This window comes from Lipotes vexillifer, unplaced genomic scaffold (assembly GCF_000442215.2).
Source record: "Lipotes vexillifer unplaced genomic scaffold, Lipotes_vexillifer_v1.1 scaffold462, whole genome shotgun sequence".
Taxonomy (NCBI): domain Eukaryota; kingdom Metazoa; phylum Chordata; class Mammalia; order Artiodactyla; family Lipotidae; genus Lipotes; species Lipotes vexillifer.
Genome location: NW_006770402.1, coordinates 1,610,303 through 1,629,429, shown reverse-complemented (window position 1 = coordinate 1,629,429; position 19,127 = coordinate 1,610,303). Strand labels below are relative to the sequence as shown.

Here is a 19,127-nt window from a genome sequence, read left to right as displayed (position 1 = left end):
ATTTCTGTTAGATTCTGACACACACAAGTAGCCAGCTACCAGCTCTATTGGTGCCTGAGCAATCAGAATGAATACAGAAGAAAAAAAAAAGAAAGCATTGTTGTAGAAATAAATGCATTTTATTTCCAACAAATTTGAATATGATCTTCCTTCTGAGCCTTTCCTGTTGTCTTGATAAACTTAACAGCAAAGAGTTCTCTAAGTATAAGAAGAACAGGGGAGAGAACAAGTCAAGAAAAATCACATTAAAGGAAATCCTGTGTTCTGCCTTTTGAGAGATATGCATTCTTCTATTTTCTCCATAAGTACATTAGCTGGGTTTTTTGTTTGTTTGTTTTTAACTGCAGACGTTTTTTAGCAACTATGAAATCTCAACGTAACTGAGTACTGAACTTACTTCAAGCTGCTTTAGAAACCAAAACGAGAAAGGATTTGCCACAGAAATTTGGATACATATCCGACAAAGGCTTCCAAGAGTAAACAGCGTATAGTGAACATAAAAGCAAACTGCACACCCCAAAAATGTTCACTTATTGGCTTTCTCCAGGCAATTTTGAAATAAATTTATGAGAAAGGCCATGAGGCTTGAAATCTAGCTCTATGCACAGAAAAGACTGTTCTTTCATAATAGTGAGAAAGTTGGGTTTTTTGATAACTCAATATGCTATTGTATGTATGTAATTGTATTAATTACAGGCTATACTGAAGGCAAACAAAGACAAAATAATCCAGTAGTCACATGAGGCCCACTTTGAATTTTGAAATCCTCCTGGAAGAATGTGAATTAAAATGAGGAACTGAATTAGAATGACAAATATCAACTAAAGGGGATATATTTGAATCTTTTATATTTTTGAGACTATGCCTTAATCACTGCTTCTGTCTCTAGGTTATAGAAACCTATTCTGAAATTTAAAGAAACAGAGTAGGATGATGGATTGACAACTCAACTTACAGTTAGGCATCAATGAGTTATAACTATATAATCATTAACTATTTCACTTATTCTGAGTCTTAGGTTGTTCAACTACAAAAAAATCTAACAGATAGGTTTAGATTGCTTTATGATTAAATTCCACTGTGATCACCTAGATCCAGTATATGAAAACTCATATAATAAAGGCTGAACAAATATTTGTTGAGTGAAATAAATGAACATGGCCAGGCTCCACCTGGAGGTATTTGAGGACATTGACACCTCTTTATCTATTGTTATCTATGGGGAGAAATGGGTCTGGAGGTAAATAATCTAGTACTGAAAGCTAACAGCAGTCAGGAAAGTATGAAACTAAAAGACGCAATGCTCAAACTCCATAGAAAGCTTGGGTATGACTCATGCAATTTCTAGCACCAGCAGGTTAAGTCCAAAGGGGATGCAGAGCAGGAAATACGTGATAAAAGAACCCACAGAGACAACTGAGCTGAGGGTAGATTCAGAAAATCTGCTTGCTTGATGTGTCTTAGTATCACTTTTAGGTGAAAGACAGCAACCCCATAAAAGAGAACTCGTTCAAGAACTAAATCAGATGACAGATGACTTTGTAACTAGCTCTGAGAAAGACTCAAAATCCAGAGGTGATCTGAAATAAAAAATGAGGAACTAAGACAAAAGTCTTGTCTGTGAAATTATACCAATATTCAAGAGCAATAGAGAAGGCTATAACTCTATGATGCCTGGGGCTCCCTGGGATAAGTTAACAGCATAACATAATTCTAAGCCCCAGTACATGATAGTATTGATCGTCAAAAAACTTCAGAAATGGATGAGATGCCAGAGCCATATTAATTTTAATAGCTATGATATACTGAGAATTTCTAACATGGCCATCACTGTACAACCTTTTTACATATATTTGATTTTAATTTTCATAGACACTGTGTGAATTATCATCCCTATTTTCTAGGTGAAGAGACTCATTCACAGAGGAGTAAAACAACTTCACTAGAAAACAGCTATTAATTAGCAAAATCAGAACATAAATTCTAAGACTCTTACTCTTAACCACTATGTTATGCTCTTGTGCTTGAGAGAACTGATAAGGCAAAAATAGGGAAAATGTGATAGGACTTGCCACCTGCCTAAGTAATAATTAGAAATATATCTTTGCCATGAAGAATACCTGAAAACAGCCACTTCTTTTGTCTCCATATCACTTACTATTCTATTCTGCATTGGTTTCTGTTTTAATGGAAGTAGAAAGCAGTTAGCACAGAAAGGAGGAAATATATTTATAAAATATATTAATGAAAACTAAGCTGTAAGGCCAGACACCATCAAACCCTTAGAGAAAAACATAGGCAGAACACTCTATGACATAAATCACAGCAAGATCCTTTTTGACCCACCTCCTAGAGAAATGGAAATAAAAACAAAAATAAATAAATGGGACCTAATGAAACTTAAAAGCTTTTGCACAGCAAAGCAGACCATAAACAAGATGAAAAGACAACCCTCAAAATGGAAGAAAATATTTGCAAATGAAGCAACTGACAAAATATTAATCTCCAAAACATACAAGCAACTCATGAAGCTCAATATCAAAAAAACAAAGAGCCCAACCCAAAAATGGGCAGAAGACCTAAACAGACATTTCTCCAAAGAAGATATACAGATTGTCAACAAACATATGAAAGAATGCTCAACATCATTAATCATTAGAGAAATGCAAATCAAAACTACAATGAGGTAAAACCTCTCACCGGTCAGAATGGCCATCATCAAAAAATCTACAAACAATAAATGCTGAAGAGGGTGTGGAGAAAAGGGAACCCTCTTGCACTGCTGGTGGGAATGTAAATTGATACAGCCACTATAGAGAACAGTATAGAGGTTCCTTAAAAAACTACAAATAGAACTACCAAACGACCCAGCAATCTCACTCCTGGGCATATACTCTGAGAAAACCCTAATTCAAAAAGAGTCATGTACCAAAATGTTCATTGTAGCTCTATTTACAATAGCCAGGACATGGAAGCAACCTAAGTGTCCATCAACAGATGAATGGATAAAGAAGATGTGGCACATATATACAATGGAATATTACTCAGCCATAAAAAGGAACGAAACTGAGTTATTTGTATTGAGGTGGATAGACCTAGAGACTGTTAAACAGAGTGAAATAAGTCAGAAAGAGAAAAACAAATACCGTATGCTAACACATATATATGGAATCTAAAAAAAAAAGAAAATGGTCAGAAGAAGCTAGTAGCAAGACGGGAATAAAGACACAGACCTACTAGAGAATGGACTTGAGGATATGGGGAGGGGGAAGGGTAAACTGTGACAAAGCGAGAGAGTGGCATTGACATATATACACTATCAAACGTAAAATAGCTAGCTAGTGGGAAGCAGCCGCATAACACGGGGAGATCAGCTTGGTGCTTTGTGACCACCTGGAGGGGTGGGATAGGGAGGGTGGGAGGGAGGGAGACGCAAGAGGGAAGAGATATGGGGACATATGTATATGTGTAACTGATTCACTTTGTTATAAAGCAGAAACTAACACACCATTGTAAAGCAATTATACTCTAATAAAGATGTTAAAAAATTAACAAAACAAAACAAAACAAAAACTAAGCAATATTAGTTCCTTCCCTGTCTGATTCTATGTTGCTATGATTACTCTAAGGATTACAGAAAAATGAGAAGATTATGGTTTCCTGGAAGTTAGAAAACAGTCATATTTATATTATAGGGGGCATGTAGACATTGTGCAATGTTTTAAGAAACAAGTAGGTTTTCATTAAGGGCGGATAAAACTAAATTAAATTAGTACATACAGAGTAGAATTGGAAGTCCATAAATATGGATTTAATTCAAGTATTTCAAGTCAGTTATTATGAAAATTTCCTGTTTGTTTAAAGTATAAGAAAATTTAAACAGAAATTCACTACATTTATTCATCCTGTCCATCTAGCTCATATATTTATAATCAACCACTTATTTACCCATTCACTATTTCTGCTGCCTCATATAAATAGTAGATAGGTGTAATACAGTAAAACTGATTTTACTAAACACTAACTTGACTTCAGCTTGCCTTGGGTTTTGTATATTTATAGAATTAAAATGACTTTTGTCTATAACAACATGCTGTGCATCCCATATCCAGCCAATCCATGACAGGGAAGGTTTCTCTGTTTACATTTAAAAAATATTGTTACAGAAATACACCATAATCTTTATTTAGAAAACAAAACTATGTATTTACTACTCCACGTCCTAAGTAAAAAAATGATTTTTTTTTTTTTTTTTTTGCGGTACGCGGGCCTCTCACTGCTGTGGCCTCTCCCGTTGCGGAGCACAGGCTCCGGACGCGCAGGCTCAGCGGCCACGGCTCACAGGCCCAGCCACTCCGCGGCATGTGGGATCTTCCCAGACCGGGGCACGAACCCGTGTCTCCTGCATCGGCAGGCGGGCTCTCAACCACTGCGCCACCAGGGAAGCCCAAAAAATGAATTTTTAAACTATATTAATCATTTCAGAAAAAAATATTATTGCAAGTTGTATTAGTATTCTACTGCTGCTATAACAAATTACCACAAACTTAGTGGTTTTAAACAACACAAATTGTCAGAGGTTCAAAATGGGTCTTAAGGGCTAAAATTAAGAGGTCAGCAGAGTTGTGCTCATTCTGGATGCTCTAGGGAACATTTATGTCCTTGCTCTTTCCAGCTTCTTAGAGGATACCTGCATTCCTTGGCTAGTGGCCCCTTCCTCCATCTTCAATGTTCATCACTCTAATCTCTGCTTCTGTTGTCATAGCTCCTGTTTCGAACATTAACCTCTTGCCTCCTTTTTATAAGGATATTTATGATTAGATTGGATATCCATGGATAATCCAGGATAATCTCCCCAACTCAAGATCCTTAATTCAATCAAATATTCAAAGTCTCTTTGCCATTTATAATAACATATTATGGATTTCTTTGAGGGACCATTATTGAATCTACCATATAATATTTAATTGTGTAAAAGAATTTGGGTTTTATAGTAGGATTTTGAAAAATTTTAAGCAATTTAAAAATCAACAACATTCACTGGAATTGTGATCTCCTACCATTTGAGAAATTCCTCAAAAATAAAACAAAAACATTAAAGTTTATGTAGATTTTTCCCTTTACTAACTAATCATTTTAATGAAGTACTATTATGTTAAAATTGCAAAATCTGAATGAAGTACTTTCCAAGCAAATTGATTACTTTTTTTCTAGCTTCATAAGATTAATGACTATAATACAAGAAAATTAACAATGCTCTTTCATAGTATTTCAATTGATTTTACAAGAATTTAGAAAAATTTTATCTGGAAAATTAACTCTTTAGATCTCATACATCAAGTTTGCTATAAGATCCTTTTAGCAATAAACACTTTGGGGAAAAAAAAAACCCTCACCTTCACATTTTCACTACTTCTCTTCCCATACAGATGCAGTATATTTTAAAAACAAAATGTTATATTCCATGTCTCTTTAAACCTCACATGTTTATGCTATTCAATTTGAGGATCTTATAAAAATTTATTTGAATTAAGTTTAAGTGCATTCGTTCTATAATCTTACTATTTCAAATAAAGCAGGTGAGCATGGGTAAACTAATCCCCCAACTTTATTTATGTCTGTAATAACAATTTACTTCCTAAATCAAATATTTTCCTAATTTTGTCAATCTAATTAATTTTTTAATACTCTAAATTCATCTTGTTTCCTTACAATTAGCATCATGTGTACACTTACATATTATTAATCCACTATAAATATATGTATTTATTCTTTCTAGCTGTTGATGCCATTTGATATTTGGTTTATTTGATATGTTTACCTTTATGTTATTGTAGAATATAATATTTTCAAAATTATATATTTTAAAGGAAATATCACTTTATTAAATTTCATTCTGCAAACATATTTTGATTCTTAATAAATCCTAGAAACCTGAAAGAAATTGCTGATTCATTATTAATGGTATTAATAGTACTAATTGCTGGTTGGTAATTAGATTGGGTCTAAGTCACTCTCCCCCATGTTGACTGCAAACACACTGACTTTCTATCAGTTATTAGGACAAGCCAACCTCTTCCCAACCTCACACTTTTTGGAGCTAATGATCTCTCTGCTTTGAAAGCTCTTTCCCAGGCTCTTTGCCTGACTGTCTCTTTCTCATTCTTCAGGTTTCAAATACCCTCTCAGTCAAAGACCCTCGCAGTCTTTTATCACACCTATATAAGCTAGCCCTTTTACTGTTTTCTATTGTACAGCTGTGTTTATTTTCTTCTTGCATTTTATCATTTATGATTGTATGTATTGGTTAATGTGTTTATTATTTGCCTTATCCACGGGACCACCAGATCCATAAGGCTGAACTCTACTTTTCCCCAGCACTTAATACACTGATTAACCCATAATACGTACTGATAAACTTCTATTGGTAGAATTATTGTTGGTGCAAGAACTTAACACTACATATTTTGAAAATTAAAAAAAATATATATATAGTAACTATTTAGAGTGCTTTTACACCTATTAGCATTGATTAGATACAAACTCTAGAACAAGAGTTGTAAATTTAAGTATATTCAGAAGCCAGGAGATATTTTAAAAGAGTATAATGAACCAGGTACAATAAAATAAGTAATGGAAATTACAGGAAATAGCAAAGAGCAGACCCTATTTAAAAGGTGCAGCAACTACTCAGCTCTAGTCTATTGTTGCCCAAGGGAATACAGGTCCAGTGTTTCTCCAAACTTCAGGTTAAATCTGAGTTTTAGGGATTTGGGAGACCTAAGGGAACCCTCTTTAGGCTGAATCTGGTCCAGGACCACTAACCTGCAGCCCTTGCTCAAAAGTCTGCTGAGGGATCTGATTCTTTCTAATTATATATAGGCTCTTTGCCAGCCCCATTCTCATTCCTTGGAAACAACTGAATGTCATTCAGTCCTGATGTCCTAGCCTAGATCATTACAGGACTTAGATCAGACGGACCATTTTTGTAACTGATTCATCCAAACGCAGAGTACTTAAGAGACTGTCCAATAACTCTTGTTCACTAGATCACTGGATCTTATTTTTTCAGACCTGTTTTTCACCTTTCTTCTTTTGATTCTGGAACTATTACTTTGTATTTCCCACCCTCCCCCCCACCACAAAGGGCTTCATTTTTCAACTTAAATTAGTCAAAATTGGGTTTTGCAGATTTTCAAACAAGTATTTCTTATTAATATATTAGTTAATTACATTAAAAATAGTTTATTATCTTTATGCTCCACACTGTGATGAGTATTAGGGCTCAGAAGAATCCCAGCATACAGGTAAGTCATGATTTCTACCCTGCCCATCTATGGGCTCATCTCCTGTCACTCTTGTGTTTTGTTTTTCATGCAAACACCAAAGTGTTTTGGTTTTATATTCACGATAACATTTACTTATCTTACATTGTCCCATCTGCCAAAAATGATTGCCCTTCTCATTAAAATCTACTCATTCTTTAAGATTCAGCTCAAGAGTCATCTCCTCTAGAAAACCTTCCCTGAAGATATACACCCCCACACACACCCTACAAACATCAGCCACTATGGGATGGGCATGTCTTCTAGGTGCACTGCTGACATGAAGTGCTCAGTTGCTTTGCTGAGCTATAGGAACAGTGTAACTTTGGGGGCCTTGAGCCTCATTTGGCTAAATTCCTCTATGGCAGAATTTTTATCCTAGCATTCTACCTAGTGTTTAGCATAGCCTGGTCTGCAATAGACGTTGTGTGATGAAAGGAAGTTCAAAGAGGGAGGTCTTGAAAGCAAATGATATAAACTAGTTGAGAATAATTTCCATAAACATATGAAGAAGCTAGACAAGAACAGGAGATAATTTAGGGTGAGAACTTCTAAGAAAGTATATAGTCCACCTACGCTTCCTGTTTTCCAAACTTATAATAGAAATTTTTATGAATATTTCATATTTGGGACATACAATAAAAGTTTAAATTAACTATTAAGTAATTACTGATTCACTTGAAAAAGTTTTATGAATTATATGTTAGGTGCAAGATACTGTCAAGTAGAAACTATTTAAGAAAGAAACTGGCCCCCAGCCTCCGCGCCGAGCGGGCCTCCGCTCCGTCCGGTCTGCGCTTGGAGCAGGCGTGAGCCGGGCCCTGGGGGCCGGGGGAGCCAGGCGGGGGAGCAGCGCCACAGATGCCGTCGCCATGGCGCGCCCTCGCAGCCCCCGCCCGCGTTAACATCACGATGGATGCCCAAGGAGAACCCCAACTTCAATTCAAACTTACATTGGTTGGTGATGGTGGTACTGGTAAAACTACATTCGTGAAATGTCATCTGACTGGTGAATTTGAGTAGAAGTATGTAGCTATCTTGGGTGTTGAGGTCCATCCCCTTGTGTTCCATACCAACAGAGGACCTATTAAGTTCAATGTATGGGATACAGCTGGTCAGGAGAAACCTGGTGGACTGAGAGATGGCTATTATATCCAAGCTCAGGGTGCCATTATCATGTTTGATGTAACATCGAGAGTTACTTACAAGAACGTGCCTAACTGGCATAGAGATCTGGTACCAGTGTGTGAGAACATCCCCATCGTGTTGTGTGGCAACAAAGTGGATATTAAGGACAGAAAAGTTAAGTCAAAGTCAATTGTCTTCCACCAAAAGAAGAATCTTCAGTACTATGACATTTCTGCCAAAAGTAACTACAACTTTGAAAAGCCCTTCCTCTGGCTAGAAAACTGATGGGAGACCCTAACTTGGAGTACATTGCCACGCCTGCTCTCGCCCCGCCAGAGGTGATCATGGACCCAGCATTGGCAGCACAGTAAGAGCACGATCTAGAGGTTGCTCAGACAACTGCCCTCCCGGATGAAGATGATGACCTGTGAGAAAGTGAAGCTGGAGCCCAGCGTCAGAAGTCTAGTTTTATAGGCAACTGTCCTGTGATATCAGTGGTGCAGCGTGTTTGCCACTTTATTATATAGCTAAGCAGAACATGTGCTTAATCTTTGGGATGCTGAAGGAGATGAATGGGCTTCGGAGTGAATGTAGCAGTTAAAAAAAAAAAAAACTTCGTTTTTTTGGACCTACATATTTAGGTGTTTTGGAACACAGTTGTTTCCTCCTTGAGTTCCAAATATAAGACTGCTACAGTCACATCACAATATTCAGTGGTGGAATCTTGTTTGTTACTGTCATTCCCATTCCTTTTTGTTTAGAATCAGAATAAAATTGTATTTCAAATATCTAAAAAAAGAAAAGAAAAGAAAAAAGAAAGAAACTTTGGTGGGAAGAAAAGGAGAATGAAAGGAAGAATTTTATTGTTCTTGTTATAAGTATCATTCTAAAAAAGAGAATTTAGATAACTGACATTCCTCTTATATGTATGGAGGCATACAGAAGAATCATACGAAAAACAAATTGGTTGCTAGGAGCATTCTAGCATTCTTGAGGAATACAATTACAACATCAAACAATTTGGAAAAACTAAAATTCATATAATCTATATTTTTTACCATAGATATTCCCTTTGAATTAATAAGGTCTTGTGTGTAGACAAGAGTTTCTTTTGTTCATCATTTTAGCAATGAACATAATGATTTTAGAGGACTAAATTTTGACCATATTTCCTTTTTTCTTTCAGTCATTCAATACGCCTTAATTGAATGTCTCCTATGTATCAGAAACTGGAAAAGGTACTGAGGCATTGGGAATCAATTTATATCTTGACATTCTGTGATATTTTTAAAATTTAACATATGGGTTAATTTCAGCATGAGTTTTAAAATATGTAATTATTTATTTACATAATAGGAGCCAAAGTGTGAACATATTAAAATATGCACTCAGTTGAATATTAGTTGCAACATGTATTTAGTTATTTATAATTAAATATTTAAAGGCTTTTGTTCATTTTAAATGCTGAAAGATAGTACTTTTTTCTTTTAGTAAAAAAAGACAAAACAACAGATTATATAATTAATTGTAAATATTAATTTCCAACATTACTTGTTTTGCATGTCTTTCTATAAAGACAATCACATACATAATTTCAGATGGCTATTATGAATGGTGAGAAAGTCTGTAAGTGCTATAAAATAAGATTGGTTTAACCAAACACTTTCTTTCTTTTTTTTTTTTTAACATCTTTATTGGAGTATAATTGCTTTACAATGGTGTGTTAGTTTCTGCTTTATAACAAAGTGAATCAGTTATACATATACATATGTTCCCATATCTCTTCCCTCTTCCGTCTCCCTCCCTCCCTCCCTATCCCACCCCTCTATGTGGTCACAAAGCACCAAGCTGATCTCCCTGTGCTATGTGGCTGCTTCCCACTACCAAACACTCATTTCTAGTGGCTCTCCAATTGTGTGCTTCCCCCATCTATTTCAAAGAAAATCTACCAGCAGAGAAGATTACTAGAATAAGTAATATGTACTTTGTATTTTTAAAAAGAAGAAACAAAGAACTGAAGAGAAATGCTGGACTGTGAGAGAAGACAAACACATTTTGAGTGTAATGTGTGTGAAACTGTATGCCTTGGAAAAAAGATAAATTATCAGCAGGATATAAAGTAAAGCTAAAGTAAAGATTTTTTGCTCAGAAATACTCTATATAGGTGGTTAATTGTTTTACTGTTTTCTCTCTAACACAAGTCATCCCCGTAAACTGGCTAAATGAAGGAAGCTCTACTTAAAGATGCCACAATTTCCATCCCAAATCAGGCTAGAAGTGATGGGGTGGGGTGAGAAGAAGGAAGCTGCAAAAACAAAACTGTGGCATTGGTAAATGCTGAGGTTTAACCTCTTGAATATTTGGGTCATCTCCTGGGGAGGAAATATCACGAAGGAGGAAAATCAAACCTCAAAAGAAAAGGCAAAGGCTATAAAAGTCATACTGGAACTAAAGTGTCACAGGAACAGAGAAAAGTATTGATTCAACTGTCCCCCAAACAGACTATCTGTTGAACCCAAACAAGAAATTACAGACAGTAGAAAGAAAAGATTAAATACAACTTCAGTGATTTTGAAAAAACTGTGTACAAGACACTAAAAAAACTGAGTATAAGACAAATTCAGTAGCCTCACTAAATTGTTTAAAATTCCTAATTTTCCTTATTTTATTTCCTACTGTCATCTTTTCAAAACACACCATTTGGCTGATTTAGGTTAAAGTCCTCTTAAAAATTTCAGTGTTCATTTATATACCGATTTACTGACTCCTAAAACTCTGCAAAAATTATTGCAAGCTTATCTTATATGTTTTTAATTTTCCTTCTCCTGTGTGATACAATAAACTTTGTTGAATTTTTCTGTATTACCTCTTATATACTTATATATCGTTAATATTGATGTCTTCTATATATTTTTGTTTTTCTATATTTCTATATTTTCTTTTGATATTTCCCATGAAAAAGTATCACCTTAAAAATCAATATTACCATAGAAACATATATATACAGAGCATATATAAAAAAAGAAAATAATAATATTTTTCCACATATCAATATTAAGAAAACATTTATAACAAAGTATATCACCATATACACTGCAGTTTGTCATCTTAAATTCAAAATGAAAATGGATATTATTAAATTATATAACAAACAGAACCTAAGAGTATTTGTTGTTTGGTTGTTTATTCAGTTGTTCAGTTAGAAAATTTTCAAATATTGATATTGAACCCTAAATATGAAGTCTGTCTGCTACTAATACAATAGGGTCTTTTAACAAGCATATTAATTAAGTACAAGGATTTTCTCCTATAATACAGGTAATTTAAACAACCTTTTAAGTTACTACTTAGATAAGAGCCTCATTCTAAATTGTCGGTGGTATTTTTATAGCACAAATTAGTCTTTGCCATAAAGCTTCATTAGGTGTTTGGGAAAATAAAAGTTGCAGTGATTCAGCTGTTTTAAGAAAAGAATACAAACTTCTTAAAAGTAAGTAGCAAAAGAAAGAAGAAGAAGGGTCCGGGCCCTTGAAGCATTTGCTTTCACTATGTACCTTTACTGTACTGATGAAAGTTAAATATTGAACACCACTGAATAACTCTTGAAAATATAAAGGGTAAAATCTAGGGGGAGAACTATAGCTGCATCCTTAAGAACAGGTATTACAGACAAACTCAACTCTTGGCTCTACCATTTCCTAGCTATTCTACATTTTACATGAAACGTTTTACTTATCCTATTGAGTATGTTTCCTCTTAAGTAAAGTGCTGACACTCATACCTAACAGGGAGGAGACTGTGAGAATTAAATAAAATAATGTATGTAAACATATAAGCCATGTAGTAAATGTTAATAAATGAAAGCTATTTTAATAAGTAAATATTTTCAGCAGTGGAAAAATCAATGTTTTTTTATGCTGGAGAAAAGAAAAAGAGCTTATTATTAACTAAATCAGAACTTGTAGTAGCCCACCCCTTATCCACAGGGAGTACATTCTAAGACACACAGTGGATTCCTGAAACTGCAGATAGCACCAAACCCTATATATACTGTTTTTCTTCCTATACATACATATCTATGATAAAGTTTAATTTATAAATTAGGCACAGTAAGAAAATATACAAATTTCCAGCATGACTCCTCTTGCGTTTTGGGGCTATTAAAATACAGGTTACTTGAACACAAGCACTATGATAGTGTGACAGCTGAAGTGTTACAGATGACTGACTAACAAGTGGGTAGCATATATAGTGGATACACTAAACAGGGGGATGATTCACGTCTCGAGTAGGATGGCATATTTCATCATGCTACTCAGAATGGCACATGATTTAAAACTTAGGAATTGTTTATTTCTGGAAAGTTCCATTTAATATTTTCATACTGAGGTTGACAATGGATAACTGAAACCAAGGAAAGTGAAATCACAGATAACAGGGGACTACTGTACTATAGATGAGGGAAAGTCTATAAGGTGAGATCCAGAAAATTTTAGTAGCCTACCTGAGGCTAAAGGATCCAGAATTTTTGTTAAGTAACCAGGCTTCCTGATATCTGGCCATTTTTCTACTAAACCAGCCTACCTTTCAAATGAGTCACTATAGTTTATTTTACAGTTTTTACTTTCTTTTGGATTATTTTCTTTTAGATTCATGTTAAATTTTTTAAATGAGTTTCCAGTTACGCATTACACTTTTAACTGAAACATACTGAAGATAATTTAAACAAACGCAATTATACTAATCATATAAATTAAACTGTGTATAAACTGGAAAGTGGTTGCACCTGTGTTTATAATTCTTATTTAATGAAACAATCAGTTAAATATTTTAATATAATATGAACATACTTCTAAGGCAATCAGTACATTTTCAGGATTACCAGAAACCTGAAAATATAGGATATTCAGGAATCAAATTGCCCAACTCTAAAAATTTATGAGAGACGAAATCTGTGGTAAACCACAATCCTTTTATACAAAAGTGTATGAGCAAGTTCTTATCTATATTGAAATGGTTTAAGATGATTTTTCAGAATGAGTTTGGCAGAGGAACTTGGAGTAGTTATCCTTAAAGGAATTCTGAAGAAATACAGAAAACTGAAGAAAGAGCTGTGAAATTCTTTAAATTTTAAAAATTGTGAAAAAAATATTTGACAAAATTTCTTCAGCTTTCATGTTGCAATAATATGATTGTAAGTTTCTTAAAACTGTCTTTAAAAATGAGGCATACCTTATTTAATATATTTTTAAATGCCTTTGGAAATAGCTATTCTACATATTTCACAAAGATCCTATTATGCAACCTAAGTATAACTGTCACAGTTCTAAAGTGGACTACAAATTTTATTTCTTTAAAGTATCACTAATGAACAATAAATGGTCATTTAGCTTTATATTTTTATAGAAGGGTTCCTGGATATAACAATATAAGAAGCATAACCTCAACTGAGATTTCAATAAAACCTATACACTTATGCTTTTTCACAACAAGGAAAGTAAGCTTATAAAACTTCCCTAGATAAACTTTCTCTATTCAATCACACTGTAAATAAAGAAACAATGAAATTTTCTGATTGCTTTCATTATTACTTTTAAATTTCAATTCATTTCTTGCTGGCCAAATTTCTCTATTGTTATTGGAGTACACACACTTACAGCTCATGAGCAATGTGCTGCTTTTTAAATAAACATCAATGAGGCAAACCTAGAACTACCTCTTGACAAAGTAAACTTGCTGACCCCCAGATGCTTTGTTTCTTCTGAGATGTCAAGGGAAGTTGGAACCTGGGATTTGTTTATGATCCCAGGAGTTTTCTACCTCTGGGATGAGCTGCATATGTAATACGAGAATACAGGATTTCCTGAGTGATCTTCACTAAGGTATCCCATGAATAATTAACGAGTCAGATCAAAAATATTTCTTTTGAGATGATGATTCTACCTTTGGATAAAAAAATCAAGAAAGGGCTTCCCTGGTGGCGCAGTGGTTGAGAGCCCGCCTGCCGATGCAGGGGACACGGGTTTGTGCCCCAGTCCGGGAAGATCCCACATGCCGTGGAGCGGCTGGGCCCGTGAGCCATGGCCCTGGGCCTGAGCATCCAGAGCCTGTGCTCCGCAACGGGAGAGGCCACAACAGTGAGAGGCCCGTGTACCACAAAAAAAAAAAAAAAAAAAAAAAAAAGGGTCATTTTTGATGTTTGATTTTTCATTATTCCTGAAGAAAAAAGAAAAGTTTTTGGTATATATCATTTCTGACATAAAAGTTGCAAAGACACAGTTCTTGAGACTGTAAAAGATACATTCTCTAAAAAGTGGTTTAGTCCATGTAATCCTTGTATTTTCTTTCCAATCTGCTCTCTCTGGGTGAATATATTTCTACTTCTCAATATCTTGGCAGCACAGGAAGCTTAGATATAATTGCTCCTATCAAATTCAAGATTTATCATTTTCTATACTACTATATATACAAGTATATTATTCACTTTCATTTCTCTTTGCTTGGACCTGGAGAGATATAGTACTGGCATACCACTCTTTCATCCTTTTTCTAAATATTTTATATTCTTGCATTAACAAAAGCGTTTTAGAATAGATACTGATATACAGAAATATATAGTCAAAATTAAATGCTGCAGGATCATGCAGTCAACACCTAATTCTTCCAAGGGTGGGGAAAATGTAAGACCCTGAAAAATTAAAATTAGCCAGTTTTTAAATATAATTTATGTGATTATTTTTATGTTTTCATAGAGACTATGTTGTCAATGCATGCAAAACAAAGCTTAATATCTTTCCTTTTTACAAGAAAAGTACAGGAATATACATACTGTAAGGGACACATTCATACTGCACTTCAAGGTATTTATAGGTTCCCGGACATGGGTCTGGAAAAACATCGGGACCTGCCACCACTGCACACTGGGTTCTGTTATTGCACCTGAAGTCAAAAGAGAAGAAAAGAAAAAAATAATAAGTTTCTACATAGTTAAATCATTATTAACACTAATACCAATTTTATTTTAGTTCCTAATTACACAGATTTAAATAAGGTTTTGGTCAATTTAGGGTTTTAGACTTGTTAAGGAAATATCTATAGTATACCTAAAAAAAAACTAGACACTAAAATATTTATTCAGTTTATTCATATTAACTAATTTAATATTTGATTGAACACAGCATGATTTTGAGTTAGGAGTTAAATACTGCTTAAGCAACATTAACTGGCCGATAGGATATTGCCAGTGTGAAGACAGGACGATTTGGTAGGAAAAACTCACTCTCTTATAAAAAAAATAATTAAGAAAATAGAACCACAGAGCTTTACTTAGGTTTAAATTCACTGATTATCATATTATTTATTTTATAGGCAATAAACATATGGTTGAAATGCTTTTAGCCAAACCTAAAAAATAAAATCAGTAAAAACTTTAAATATTAAAATATATCTAAAAATTTAATTTATATAAATTAATATAATAATAAACTAATCCCATAAGTAAAACCATTTTTAAGAATGGACTCATATTCCTCATGTACAGCCAAATAACGACACTAACCTTACAGATTACTATTCACAAATGCCAATATCCTATAATTTAGAATAACTTTAAATCTCCAAAGAGAATAATCAGACATCACTATTGAAACAGAAACACAAACTAGGCATATTTTGTGGCAATTGGGCTAAATAGATCTGGGTTAGCAGATTTACTCATAGGTAAATAAATATACATATAATGAAATTGATTCCTACTCTGAAAAAGACACCCAAAGTCAGAGTGGCCTCCTTACAGTAAATTTTACTCTAAAACTTTCTAGACCCAATAGCGCTCCTCCCTTCCTTCCTTCCTTCCTCCCTTCCTCTCCCTCCCTCTCTTCCTTTCTTCCTTCCTTTCTTTTCTTTCTTTTTCTTTCTGCCTTTCCTTCCTTCTTTCTTTCCTTCCCTTCTTTCTTTCCTTCCTTTCTTAAAAAGATGCTTGCTTTTTTGATATGATCAATACCTCTGAATCCTTGCTAGGCTACTAGTTGGATAAGGAGCATTTAGGGCAGAACTCATTTTGATTTAGAGTGAAAATGCTTTGAGTTTACTCAAGGCTATCATTTGCCAGGCTTACTGAGGATTTTATTTAGTCCCTAAATTAAAATTGATTCATTAGTAAATGTCTAAAACTGAAAAATACATTTCGTGTTATCAGTGGAAGATTAATAAAACCCAATATTCCATTCTCATCAGTTAGTTTAGCATAACAGCTAATCCTGAGGGTCAACATGTTCTAAAGTTCTCTTGTGTAGATTTAGTGTCTAAAGATGATTATCAGACAATTGTATAATAACATTAATGTAAATGTGGCCGTCATGAACATGCATTACAAATAGGTAGTGCAAATATTTTAGTGTATTGACACTTTTTAAAAATAGCAGTACTTTCCTATTACATAGAAAACCCTTTAGAGGAAGGTGTCTCAAGTTAAAAGACATGTTTTTGCAGTTAAAGCAATACAATTTTCACATCACGCCTTGAAAAAATAAACTCATAAATCTATCTCAGGATTTTATACAATGAGCAGCTATATAAACTCAGTTATAACCATAATTGTTACAGAAACAATCAGCTATTATCAAAAATGCATTCAAAGTAGAAATAATGAAAAATGAAAGTATACATTATAAAATTTGATATTTAAATATTTTGTAAATATAATATTGCTGATCTCAAATCATTAAATTATAATGTTTAAAATAAATAAATAAATAAATATATATATATACACACACACACACATATTATATATATTATGTTTTGTCTCTTGGCCTACTGTTGTTTTACTGCCTACTATCATCCTTTTTTCTAATTACTACAGCTCTTATAATAATAAAATTAATTTAAAATCTGTGCCTATTCTTACAATTTTCAGATGTAAATGGGCAATTACAAATCTTTTATTATTTAAACAATCAATGTTTGATATCAACAAACCAAATTACTAGTCATTTTTGAGTAGGGCATAAAAGTTAAAATTTACAATTATGGAAGTGTTTGTTTCACAGAAAACTGTCTTGAATCAAAAAGAATTTCACATGGTTATATATGTATAGATCAGATATTAAAATATAATATGGACATTAGACACATCCATCCATCTAGTTATCTAAACATGTGAACTGATCATTTGCATATTATATACTATTTAATTTACAAAAATACTAATTATTTATGTGTATGCAAAAAAACTTAAATAAGTGACATTTGTTATGAACATTAGACACTGTAATGAGTCCCAAATATCTTACTTAATGTTAACCAAAGAAGAATCAAGAAAGCCTTCTACCTGGTGAGATAGTGTATGTGAAGAGGTATATAAACCAACACATTCTACACAAATAATATACTGCAATCGTTGGCATCATTGTTCTGCAGAAAACAATGCTTTACAGCATTTACTTTTCAAAATAATGTACATTCTATTATGATTTCTATATCAAATGCTTTTTATAAATTAAGATACTGAAAAATCAAAAGGTAGGCAACATCTGGAATATTATTTTTGTATAAGATATAATACTGATTGTTAAAGACTAGCTACATTTCAAAAACAGGAGTTTAAAAGTCTGTCTTCTTTTTTATGATTTCAGTCACTGTGAGTCAAAATTAAATTAACCTTAAAATTAGATTAAAGACTATTGATTAATTTACACCAGTAAGAGTATTTTTATAATTATATCAAAGTCGTCAAAAGTAAATTCATCCTGAAAATTTCTGTATTGTGGGGATGCTGGGAAGATGGCGGAGGAGTAAGATGCGGAGATCACCTTCCTCCCCACATATACACCAGAAATACATCTACATGTGGAACAGCTCCTACAGAACACCTACTGAATGCTGGCAGAAGACCTCAGACCTCCCAAAAGGCAAGAAACTCCCCACGTACCTGGGTAGGGCAAAAGAAAAAAAATAAAAAACAGAGACAAAAGAATAGGGACGGCACCTGCACCAGGGGGAAGGAGCTGTGAAGGAGGAAAGGTCTCCACACACTGATGTGACGAAAGAAACGCAAGAACAGCTTCAGGGCTAACAGTACATTTTGACTTCTGTAAGAAACTTGCTTTGCTTACTTGCTTGGGGCAGGAAGAACCGGGTTCCTGACTGGCTGATTCAAAATTAAACAGCTCCCTCCCTCCCTGGGAACTTCCCGTCCTGTGAAGGGTATAAAAGCCTCGCGCGACTGTTAGTCGGGGTCTCACTCACTTCTCTCCGAGTGGGACCCTGTCCGGACAGTTTGTGTAAGCTTCTATACTTGTATAGATCCTTTGCTAATCTTTCTGCTTGGTGTTGGTGATTCTCGGGTGTCCTTGGTTGGGACACGGGTCGCATTTACCGGGGAACTTGACTCCAGGCGTGTCGGTCCCGGACCGTAACACTAGGAAGCCCCTTCGCGGGCAGAGATTGCGGGAGGCGGAGGGGGGGGCTTCGAAGCCAAGGAGGAGAGCACAGCAACAGGGGTGCGGAGGGCAAAGCGGAGAGATTCCCGCACAGAGGATCGGTGCCGACCGGCACTCACCAGTTCGAGAGGCTTGTGTGCTCGCCCGCCGAGGCGGGAGGGGCTGCGAGCTGAGGCTCGGTTTCGGTTTCGGTCGGAGCTCAGGGAGAGGACTGGGGTTGGCGGCTTGAACA

General features: G+C 34.6%; 1 protein-coding gene and 1 pseudogene across 13 annotated transcripts in view; one reads left to right on the top strand and one right to left on the bottom strand.

Moving 5' to 3' along the window:
• Positions 1–19,127, bottom strand: part of ADGRL3 (adhesion G protein-coupled receptor L3) — a 588,406-nt gene that overhangs the window by 391,397 nt on the left and 177,882 nt on the right. For all 13 annotated transcript variants that reach the window (XM_007446078.1, XM_007446073.1, XM_007446080.1 and 10 more), the window contains one exon: positions 15,283–15,392. In XM_007446078.1, the coding sequence (XP_007446140.1) occupies positions 15,283–15,392 (110 nt within the window). The remainder of the gene's footprint in view (positions 1–15,282; positions 15,393–19,127) is intronic.
• On the top strand, positions 8,238–8,884 carry LOC103087668 (GTP-binding nuclear protein Ran pseudogene; annotated as a pseudogene).